Source organism: Ursus americanus, chromosome 4 (assembly GCF_024610735.1).
Source record: "Ursus americanus isolate L20-20 chromosome 4, mUrsAme1.1.p, whole genome shotgun sequence".
Lineage (NCBI taxonomy): Eukaryota > Metazoa > Chordata > Mammalia > Carnivora > Ursidae > Ursus > Ursus americanus.
The window spans coordinates 31,864,558-31,876,602 of NC_142130.1; the positions used below are offsets into that span (position 1 = coordinate 31,864,558).

Genomic DNA, 12,045 nt, shown 5'->3' on the forward strand with positions numbered 1-12,045 from the left:
CCTGAACCGGGTGCGCGCGCCACCAGGCTTCTCACGAAACTCCGGAATCGAGGTGTGCTCACCGGGCATAGACTGAGACCGGGAGACCCGGGAGCGCGCGGGGGGCGGCCGGTGGCTGGCGGCATTAGAAACACAAAGGACAGAGACGGGGCGGCCGGTGGCTGGCGGCATTAGAAACACAAAGGACAGAGACGCGCCGGCCCTGGAAGTGAGGGCAGGGTCGCCAAGTTGGTGCGCACATCCCGGGACGCCGCAGGGTTGAGCAGCACCAACAGTAATAGAGTTAAAGTGGCCAGAACATCAGTGGAGAACGGGCCGCAATCCTTCTGTTCTGCGACAATGCAGCCTCTGCTGCTCTGACCCTCAGAAGAGGCATAGCCGGCCGCCAGAGAACAAAAGCCTGGAAACACCGGCTCAGAGAGTGCCCATCCCCATCCTCCCTCGCAGGGGACACGGAGACTCTACCCAAACAGGGTTGCCTGAGTATCGGCGCGGCAGGCCCCTCCCCCAGAACACAGAAGGCAGGCTGAAAAATCAAGAAGCCCACAACCCGGGTGCCTGGGTGGCGCCGTCATTGAGCGCCTGTCTTCGGCTTAGGGCGTGATCCCAGCGTTCCGGAAAGGAGTCCCTCATCGGGCTCCTCCGCTGGGAGCCTGCTTCTTCCTCTCTCACTCCCCTGCTTCTGTTTCATTCTTGCTGACTGTCTGTCTCCCTTTCTCAGATAAGTAAATAAATAAAATCTTTAAAGAAGAAGCCCACATCTCTAAAATCCCTATAAAACAAGGGGCACGGCCTGGGACCCAGTCAATAATTTTGGGCTCTGGAAACCCCGCAACCTCTCCTCATTAGAATGACAAGAAGGAGAAGTCCTCCCCCAGCAAAGAAAAGACAGTGAATCAGTGGCCTCTGCCACAGAAGTAACGGATATGGATGTAACCAAATTATCAGAAATGGAATTCAGAGTAACAATGGTCAAGATAATGAGTAGACTTGAAAAAAGTATTCAGGAAAATATTACTGAGAATATACAATCCCTAAGGGCGGAAATGAGAGCGAATTTGACAGAAATTAAAAATTCTATGAGCCAAATGCAGGCAAAACTAGAGGCTCTGACGGCCAGGGTCACGGAAGCGGAGGAAAGGGTTAGTGAATTGGAGGATGGGTTAATAGAGGAAAAAATAAAAATAGAAGATGGTCTTAAAAAAATCCACGCCCACGAATGTTGGCTACGGGAGATTACTGACTCAACGAAACGATCCAATGTTAGAATCATCGGCATCCCCGAGGGGGTGGAGAAAAACAGAGGTCTAGAAGAGATATTTGAACAAATTGTAGCTGAAAACTTCCCTAATCTAGCAAGGGAAACAAAAATTCGTGTCCAAGAGGCAGAGAGGACCCCTCCCAAGCTCAACCATGACAGACCTACACCACGTCACGTCATAGTGCATTTCGCAAATATGAGATCCAAGGAAACAGTATTGAAAGCGGCCAGGGCAAAGAAATTTCTCACGTACCAAGGCAAAGGCATCAGAATTACATCAGACCTGTCTACACAGACCTGGAATGAGAGAAAGGGTTGGGGGAGCATTTTTAAAGCTCTTTCAGAGAAAAACATGCAGCCAAGGATCCTTTATCCAGCAAGGCTGTCATTCAGAATTGATGGAGAAATAAAGACATTTCAGAATCGACAGTCACTAGCCAATTTCGTAACCACGAAACCAGCCCTACAGGAGGTATTACGGGGGGTTCTATAAAAGTAAAAAGGCCCCAAGAGTGATACAAAACAGAAAGTCACAGCCAATACAAACAAAGACTTTACTGACAACATGGCATATCTCTCAGTACTCAGCCTGAACATTAATGGTTTAAATTCTGGTTTCAAACGCCACAGGGTTGCAGATTGGATAAAAAGAAATGACCCATCCATTTGCTGTCTACAAGAGACTCATTTCGAACCCAAAGATGCATTCAGACTGAGAGTAAGGGGATGGAGTACCATCTTTCACGCAAATGGACCTCAAAAGAAAGCTGGGGTAGCAATTCTCATATCAGATAAATTGGATTTTAAACTACAGACTATAGTTAGAGATGCAGAAGGGCACTATATTATTCTTAAAGGAAGTATTCAACAAGTGGATATGACAATTATAAATATATATGCCCCCAACAGGGGAGCAGCAAGATACACAAGCCAACTCTTAACCAGAATAAAGAGACATATAGATAAAAATACATTAATAGTAGGGGACCTCAACACTCCACTATCAGAAATAGACAGAACACCCTGGCAAAAACTAAGCAAAGAATCAAAGGCTTTGAATGCCATACTCGACGAGTTGGACCTCTTAGATATATATAGAACACTACACCCCAGAACCAAAGAATACTCATTCTATTCTAATGCCCATGGAACATTTTCAAGAATAGACCATGTTCTGGGACACAAAACAGGTCTCAGCCGATACCAAAAGATTGAAATTATCCCCTGCATATTCTCAGACCACAACGCTCTGAAATTGGAACTCAACCACAAGGAAAAATTTGGAAGAAACTCAAACACTTGGAGACTAAGAACCATCCTGCTCAGGAATGACTCGATAAACCAGGAAATCAAAAATCAAATTAAACAATTTATGGAGACCAATGAGAATGAAAATACAACAGTCCAAAACCTATGGGATACTGCAAAGGCAGTCCTAAGGGGGAAATACATAGCCATCCAAGCCTCACTCAAAAGAATAGAAAAATCTAAAATGCAGTTTTTATATTCTCACCTCAAGAAGCTGGAACAGCAACAGAGGGACAGGCCTAATCCACGCACAAGGAAGCAGTTGACCAAAATTAGAGCTGAAATCAATCAAGCAGAAACCAGAAGTACAGTAGAGATCAACAGGACTAGAAGCTGGTTCTTGGAGAGAATCAATAAAATTGACAGACCACTGGCAAGACTTATCCAAAAGAAAAGAGAAAGGACCCAGATTATTAAAATTATGAATGAAAAAGGAGAGGTCACGACGAACACCATTGAAATTGGAAGGATTATTAGAAATTTTTATCAACAGCTATATGCCAATAAACTAAGCAATCTGGAAGAGATGGAATCCTTCCTGGAAACCTATAAACTACAAAGATTGAAAAAGGAAGAAATTGATTTCTTAAACAGGCCAATTAATTATGAAGAAATTGAGTCAGTGATAAACAACCTTCCAAATAACAAAACTCCAGGCCCGGACGGTTTTCCTGGGGAATTCTACCAAACATTCAAAGAAGAAATAATACCTATTCTCCTAAAGCTATTTCAAAAAATAGAAACAGAAGGAAAGCTACCAAACTCATTCTATGAGGCCAATATTACCTTGATCCCCAAACCAGGCAAAGACCCCCTCAAAAAGGAGAATTACAGACCGATTTCCCTAATGAATATGGACGCCAAAATCCTCAACAAGATACTTGCTAATAGAATCCAACAGTTCATTAAAAGGATTATCCACCACGATCAAGTGGGATTCATACCTGGGATGCAAGCGTGGTTCAATATTCGCAAATCAATCAGCGTGATACATCATATCAACAAGAAAAGACTCAAGAACCCTATGATCCTCTCAATCGATGCCGAAAAAGCATTTGACAAAATACAGCATCCTTTCCTGATTAAAACCCTTCAGAGTGTAGGAATAGAAGGTACATTTCTCAATCTCATAAAAGCCATCTATGAAAAGCCTACTGCAAATATTATTCTCAATGGGGAAAAGCTGGAAGCCTTTCCCTTAAGATCAGGAACACGACAAGGATGCCCACTCTCGCCACTATTATTCAACATAGTACTAGAAGTCCTTGCAACAGCAATCAGACAACAAAAAGGGATCAAAGGTATTCAAATCGGCAAAGAAGAAGTCAAAATGTCTCTCTTCGCAGACGACATGATACTCTATATGGAAAACCCAAAAGAAGCCACTCCCAAACTATTAGAAGTTATAGAGCAATTCAGTAACGTGGCGGGATACAAAATCAATGCTCAGAAATCAGTTGCATTTCTGTACACGAATAACGAGAACGAAGAAAGAGAAATCAGGGAATCCATCCCATTTACAATAGCACCAAAAACCATACGTTACCTTGGAATTAACTTAACCAGAGACGTAAAGGACCTTTATTCTAGAAACTATAAATCACTCTTAAAAGACATTGAGGAAGACATAAAAAGATGGAAAGATATTCCATGCTCATGGATCGGAAGAATTAACATAGTTAAAATGTCCATGCTACCCAGAGCAATCTACACTTTCAATGCTATCCCGATCAAAATACCGAGAACGTTTTTCAAAGAACTGGAACAAATAGTCCTTAAATTTGTATGGAACCAGAAAAGACCCCGAATCTCCAAGGAACTGTTGAAAAGGAAAAACAAAGCTGGGGGCATCACAATGCCGGATTTCGAGCTGTACTACAAAGCTGTGATCACAAAGACAGCATGGTACTGGCACAAAAACAGACACATAGACCAATGGAACAGAATAGAGAGCCCAGAAATGGACCCTCAGCTCTTTGGGCAACTAATATTTGATAAAGCAGGAAAAAACATCCGGTGGGAAAAAGACAGTCTCTTCAATAAATGGTGCTGGGAAAATTGGACAGCTACATGCAAAAGAATGAAACTTGACCACTATCTCACACCATACACAAAAATAAACTCCAAATGGATGAAAGACCTCGATGTGAGACAGGAATCCATCAAAATTCTAGAGGAGAACATAGGCAGCAACCTCTACGACATCGGCCAAAGCAACCTTTTTCATGACACATCCCCAAAGGCAAGAGAAACAAAAGATAAAATGAATTTATGGGACTTCATCAAGATTAAAAGTTTCTGCACATCCAAGGAAACAGTCAGAAAAACTAAGAGGCAGCCCACAGAATGGGAGAATATATTTGCAAATGACACTACAGATAAAGGACTGGTATCCAAGATCTACAAAGAACTTCTCAAACTCAATACACGAGAAACAAATAAACAAATCAAAAAATGGGCAGAAGATATGAACAGACACTTTTCCAATGAAGACATACAAATGGCTAACAGACACATGAAAAAATGTTCAAAATCATTAGCCATCAAGGAAATTCAAATCAAAACCACACTGAGATACCACCTTACGCCAGTTAGAATGGCAAAAATAGACAAGGCAAGAAACAACAATTGTTGGAGAGGATGTGGAGAAAGGGGATCCCTCCTACATTGTTGGTGGGAATGCAAGTTGGTACAGCCACTCTGGAAAACCGTGTGGAGGTCCCTTAAAAAGTTAAAAATTGAGCTACCCTATGATCCAGCCATTGCACTACTGGGTGTTTACCCCAAAGATACAGACGTAGTGAAGAGAAGGGCCATATGCACCCCAATGTTCATAGCAGCAATGTCCACAATAGCTAAATCGTGGAAGGAGCCGAGATGCCCTGCAACAGATGACTGGATTAAGAAGTTGTGGTCCATATATACAATGGAATATTACTCAGCAATCAGAAAGAATGAGTTCTCAACATTTGCTACAACATGGACGGCACTGGAGGAGATAATGCTTAGTGAAATAAGTCAAGCAGAGAAAGACAACTATCATATGATTTCTCTCATCTATGGAACATAAGAACTAGAATGATCAGTAGGGGAAGAAAGGGATAAAGAAAGGGGGGGGTAATCAGAAGGGAGAATGAAACATGAGAGACTATGGACTATGAGAAACAAACTGAGGGCTACAGAGGGGAGGGGGGTGGGGGAATGGGATAGACCGGTGATGGGTAGTAAGGAGGGCACATATTGCATGGTGCACTGGGTGTTATACACAACTAATGAATCATCGAGCCTTACATCGGAAACCGGGTATGTACTGTATGGTGACTAACATAATATAATAAAAAATCATTATTAATAAAAAAAAAAAACAAAACAAAGTAGGACTCTTGGAATTCCTTTTTTTTTTTTTTTAAAGATTTATTTACTTATTTTAGAGAGGGAGGAGAGAGCATGAGCAGGAGGGGGCAGAGGGAGGGAGAGAGAGAATCCCAAGCCAACTTCATGCTCAGCACAGGGCCCGATGCGGGAACCAAGAGCCAGATGGTCAACCAACGGCGCCACCCAGGTGCCCCCGGAATTACGTATTTTATCCATGTTGAAGAATAGTACAATCACTGTTGGAATTAAAGTGACATTTAAGATGGCCATTACACTTCAACACGTAGGAGCTCTGCAAATATGTGCAGAAGACTCCCACTTGGTTGGTGGTGGCAGTTCTGAAGCTAACTGGTGGCGCTGGGTCACAGGGCTATGCTCTAGCTGCAGGAGAGGCTTTGAATTTGAGTTTCTGGCCGTTGTAGCTCGCATTGGGCTGGGGAACGGTCTTTGCCCTTCATGAAGAGGTACAGTGCAGGGACTGCTCCAAGCACAGAGGGGTTCAGATGCTCCACAGCTAAAACAAATGACAAATGTCGGCTGCATGTGACAGAAAACTCAGCTATCTTCTCATATAACAAGCAGCTCAGAGGGAGCCAGCTCACGCCTGGGCACTGACTCAACAGTGTCCTCACGCCTCTGTGCAGCATGTCGACATGCTGCCTCGTGGGTCCAAGCACCTGCAGCCAGCACATCTAGGCTCAAGACCACAAGAAACGGACAAGGCAAAGCTTTTCTAGAAACCCTCAGCAGACATCCATTTGTGTCTCCTCGGCCAGAATTGTGTCATGAAGTCAACCCTGGAAATGAGGGAAGCTGGAAAGTTATTTAGCTGCCCCCCCCCCGAAAGCGGAATTTTATAAGAACAAAAAGGAAGGAAGTGGAGATAGGGTGAACTATGAGCACTGTCTGCCCTGATTAGCCCGGAGCCTGAGAGGATGATTAGAATCACCCACCTTCTCCGCATGTGTTTCTCTAATCTCATGTCGTGTCAAAGCCAACCTCACAGGGCCAGGAGCTCTCAATCCCTGGCACAAGTGTGGGGCGGGGGTGTGGTGGTGACGGGTGGGTTTGCTGTTGGTGCAGACAGTTCTGCTGAAGAGCTCCTGGCCTCCATTCTTCTCAACCTCTATGATGTCACACTGGAACTTCTTTCCTTCCACCCTGGGCTGTGGCTTCCGAGGCTGCTGTGGCCATGGGGCTCCTGGAGCCAGCAGGGGTGAGGGAGCCTAGTGGCTCTGATCTCCCCTGGGAGCGCAGGAGGTCCAGCCATGCCGCTCTTGAAGGACGCCATACCCTTCATGAAGCAGCCCCATCCCCCACCTCAGGCCCCGCTTCCGTGGATCCTCCCAAGCCTGTTTGCCGCCTTCAATGTAGTGCTGCTGGTAGTTTTCAGTGGCCTCTTCTTTGCATTCCCGTGAGTCTCCCTCCCACACAAGCTGCAGGTTTCCTACAGAGACAGAAAGGAAAACAGATTTAGAGGCAGGGGAAGTGCAGAAGAGGGGTGAGAGGAGGGAGGATATTCTAGGCTGAGGGACCTGAACGTGCAAAGACACAGGTACACAGTGCTTGGTGCCTCTGGGAGCCACAGGTGGCTGGCAACATCAGGTGACATTTGGTGGAGTCGCTAAGAATCTGTCAGTAGGCTGGATATTTAGAGCAGGCTTCAGGGTGTGTGGGTTTTGACCAAGTGGACTGGGTCGGCGGGGATGGGTGGGGGAGCTTCAGGCCACTCTGGATCAGGGCTGAGCCCTGCTCTGGTCTCAGTTGCAGATGGCTGGCCCAGAACGGGGAGTGGGCCTTTCCCCTTGTCACAGGCCTCCTCTGTGTCCTCACGGTCTTCAGTCTGGTTTCACTCAATTTCTCAGACCCCGGCATCTTGCATCAAGGTGAGGCGCTGGCCCCGGGGAGAAGCAGGCAGCCCCTCCTGAAGGGCTCCTTCCATCTCCCCTCTTTGGGCCTCAGGACCCTTTCACTGCACATCCTCATTTGCCCTGGCCCTGCCTTTGGCACCTCATTGTTTAAGCCACGGAGATGTGGAAAAACACATTTCTGGAAGTTTTCCAGTTGCCTTGTGTGGGAGGGCCCTGGCAGGCCGGGGAGAAGCCAGCTCTTTGAAACCACTCAGTTCTCCCTTCGTCCTTCCCACTGCACAAACTCTTTAAAGCATCAATCATAGTTTCGAAGGGCTGAGTCCTCACAGAACTCTTCTGGCTGGAAACCTACCTTCCCCTTGAATGCCAGTCTCTCTGTGCTTGGGAGGCTCGCTCAGTGGAGACTAGGGATACCCTTGCCCACCTCTTCCCCACACTTCCTGGAGCCCAGTAATGACATAGGGCTGGCCTCCCTACCCCCTGGAGCAGAAAACTGATGGAAGGGCCTCCTGCTGCTGCCCAATCCTCTTCCCACGCCAGGCTCCAACGAACAGGGCCCCATGATGGTGCATGTGGTGTGGGTGAACCACAGGGCCTTCCGCCTGCAGTGGTGCCAAAAGTGCTGCTTCCACCGCCCGCCCCGGACCTACCACTGTCCCTGGTGCAACATCTGTGTAGAAGTGAGTGCCTCTCTTGACTTGCCCACCTGCCCCCACCCCTGCCCACCCACACGAGGGCCAGTGGCGTGAAATGACTTCCGGCACTGCTAAAGGCCAAGAGTGGCAGTAACTCCCAACCGCTTTTGGTCACTCACGCAGGTCACTACCTCTGCACCTGTCCGGGGAGGTTGGCCCTTGCCTGTGTGGGTGTAGGCACGCACAGAGGCATCCACACCTATGCTGGGCCTGGTCAGGCCAGGGGGAGAAAGACACTCCCGTCTTACCCCAGGCTGGCTGACACTAGCTACCCAAGGCCGTCAGGCTGGCTGTAGGCCTGGCTGGAAAGCTTCGCCTGTCCTCTTCGCATGTCCAGGCCGGAGGGTCTTCTGGGCTCTGAGTGCTTGTCTGTCTCATGTGCACAGCCTGCAAAAGTTTACAAAGGTGCTGTCTTATCTGGTCCTCACAACCCTGGGAGGCTGGCTGAGCAAGGGTATTATTATCCTCAGTCAATGGATGAGGAAACAGAAGCCCAGAGATATTCTATTTCCAGCCCACGGTTACACCGGGATGTGTCCCCAGAAGACCAGGCAGGCCTTGTTTCTAAAGGCCTCTTGACATGTGACCTTGTGAGCCAGAGAGACCTAACAGTACTCTAACAGAAATGCCAGCATTAGGGACTTTGGGCTGGGTTTCTCCCTAGGGATGAGAGCCAGTTTGAGGGGCCAAGGGCAGGTGGCTTTTGGGAACGGGAGTGGAAGGGTGGGTAAAGCCTCAGATTTGGGGGCGATGGAAGCTGGTCCAGAGGTTGGATCCTTGAGGTCTGCTCCCCTCCCTCTTACCCAGGACTTTGACCACCATTGCAAATGGGTCAATAACTGCATTGGTCACCGCAACTTCCGCTTCTTCATGCTGCTGGTCCTGTCCTTATGTCTCTACTCTGGCGCCATGCTGGTGACCTGCCTGATCTTCCTGGTGCGCACGACCCACCTGCCCTTCTCCATGGACAAAGCCATCGCGTATCTGCCGGGGGACCCACGTAGAGAGCAGTGGGGAGCGCAGCAGTCGGCCGGGGGGCGGAGTCACAGGGGCGGAGCTAATGGCGGGCGGGGGAGAGCCCCCAGGACTAGGCCGGGGCGGGAGTGTGGGGGGTGGGGGGGCAGGGAGATGGGCGGGGCTAGGAGGGACTGCGAAGAGTTGAGAATCTCGCAGGGTGATGGTGGGGAGTGCTAAAGGTGGCACGGGGCCTGGACAGCTAGGTGGGCTGAGGTGTATGCGGGGGCGGAGCGCGGGGAGCGGGCGGAAGGGGCCGGTTGGGGGCGGGGCTGTTGGGGCGGAGTCGGGCGAGGGGCGGGGCCAGGGAGGAGGGTCCGGCGGCGCTGCTCCTTAGCTGGCGCGCAGCATCCTGGTGGCCGTACCCGCTGCCGGCTTCCTGGTGCCGCTCTTCCTGCTGCTGCTGATCCAGGCCATGTCGGTGAGCGCGGCCGAGCGCTCCTACGAGGGCAAGGTACGCGAGGCTGAGCGGGGCGCCGGGATACCGGGCAGTGGGTGGTCACCTTGCGCCTCCCGGACCTCTGCCCTTTCCGCTCTTTGTCCCCCTCCCTGGCCCCTGACGACCTGACCTCCCTCGAAGGCGCCTCATGAGCCCTTCTAGACCTAATGCATCTCCAGTCTCACCGGCTCGGTGGTGATTCTCCCTCCCGGGTGCCCTGCATCGAGGGCCTACTTGTGTGCTAGGCCTCGTGTGCTTTATTTTGAACGATGGGCGTAGAGGTGAGTAAGGCTACACCCCGCGCTTCTGTCGATACGGAACCTGAAATCAGAGTAACACCCGCCAGACAGCGGTGAACGCCACGAGAAAGGGCCTGTCCCATGTTGAGTAACAGACTCACAGAGGGACTCAAGTTCAGTGAGGACCACCGGGTAGAGTCGGACGCGCCGCTCAGTGGTTTTGGACGGGCAGAAAACGGGGGGCGGGGGGAGAGCAGTGCAGGTGCGGGGCTCAGCCTGCAGAGAGGCAAGGAAGCCTGCAAGTCTGTGGAATGTGGGTAGGATGGAGAGGACACGGTGCTAATTGGAGCAGAAGGTGGCGTGGGAAATCAAGGGGACTGCTTGGGATTGGCCAGAATTAAAAGGCCCAGAAAGTCAGGTGGAGAATTGAGTCTTGGTTCAGGGGAAGCCTGGGAGCTTTGAGAGGATTTCCTTTCTTTTCTTTTTTCCTTCTTTTTTTACATATGCTAAAATTCACCCTGTTTCAGTGCAGTTCTATGAGTTTTGACACACGTACAGTCCGGTCCTGTAACCAGCACCATAATCAAGATTTATAACAATTCCGTCGCCCCCCAGAAACTCCCTCATGGCCTTTTGTAGTCCGTTTCTCTCCCTGCCTGCAGCCCCTGGCAACCACTGATCTGTTTTCTATAGTTTCTCCTGTGTATAGCCACGTGAACATACATTTTCATTTTTTTGTGGGTGAATACTTAAGAACGAGGAATGGTTATATGGTTGGGGTTATATGGTATATATATGGGTTATATGGTAACTATGTTTAGCTTTATAAGAGACCGTCAAATTGTCTTCCAAAATCGCTGCATTTCCGTTGTGCATTCCCACGGGCAATGTGTGAGAATTTCAGTTGCTCTGCGTCCTCACATTTGGTGTTGCCAGGGGTTTTTTGTTTTGTTTTTTTGTCTTTTAATTTTAGTCAGCCTAAAATATGTGCAGTGGTATCTCATGGTGATTTTAACTGACATTTTCTTAACGACTAGTGGTGTTGAGCATCTTTTCACGTTCTTACTTGCCATCTGTATATCTTTGATTAAAAGTCTGTTACAATCTTTTGCCTATTAAAAAAATTGGGTTTTTTGAAATTATTGAGTTCTATGAGTTCTTTATATACTCTGGATTCAGATATGTGTTTTGCAAATATTTTCTCCCAGTCTGTGGCTTGTCATCTCAATTTTTTAACAGTGTCTTCCAAAGATCAGAAGTTTTACATTTTGGTGAAGTGCACTGTTGGTTTTTTTCTTTTATAGACCGTGCTTTTGGTGTTGTTAATTAAGAAAGCTTTGCCTAACCCAAGGTCACAAAGATTTTCTTGTATTTTCTTCTAGAAGTTTTATAGTTTTAGATTTTATATTTAGGCCTATGATTCATTTTGTGTTAAATTTTGTGTATGATGCAAGGTATGGGTCAATATTTATTACTTTTGCGTAAGGGTTGTTCCAGCATGATTTGTTGAAAAGACTATTCTTTCATTGAGTTACCTTTGCGCATTTGTCAAAAATCAGTTGACTAAATAGTTGTGGGTATATTTCTGTACTCCCTGTTCTTTTGCCAAAACCACACTGTCTTGATTAGTAGGTTTGTATGACTTGAAATCACACAGTGTGAGTTCTCCAGATTTGTTCTTTTTCAGAGTTTTTTGTTGTTGTTGTTATCCTAGTTCCTTTGATTTGCCATATAGCTTTTAGAATCAGCTTAATTTCTGCAAAAAAAAAAAAAAGATTGCTGAGATTTTTATTTGGATTACATTGAACCTATAAGTCGATGAGGAAAATTGGTATCTTAGCAA

At 47.5% G+C, this 12,045-nt stretch overlaps 1 protein-coding gene across 4 annotated transcripts in view; it reads left to right on the forward strand.

Annotated features, from left to right (window-relative positions):
• Positions 1-7,212: 7,212 nt before the first annotated feature.
• Positions 7,213-12,045, forward strand: part of ZDHHC19 (zDHHC palmitoyltransferase 19) — a 50,027-nt gene continuing 45,194 nt past the window's right edge. For 3 of the 4 annotated variants that reach the window (XR_015724179.1, XR_015724181.1, XR_015724182.1), the window contains exon 1: positions 9,825-9,978. Coding sequence is in view for 1 of the 4 variants with exons in the window: in XM_045812625.2 (XP_045668581.2) it covers positions 7,213-7,358; positions 7,709-7,830; positions 8,356-8,495; positions 9,318-9,490; positions 9,873-9,978 (687 nt within the window). In the remaining 3 variants the exon portion in view is untranslated. Of the gene's footprint in view, positions 7,359-7,708; positions 7,831-8,355; positions 8,496-9,317; positions 9,491-9,824; positions 9,979-12,045 lie in introns of those variants that run through there. The other variant, XM_045812625.2, reaches the window with a different exon arrangement.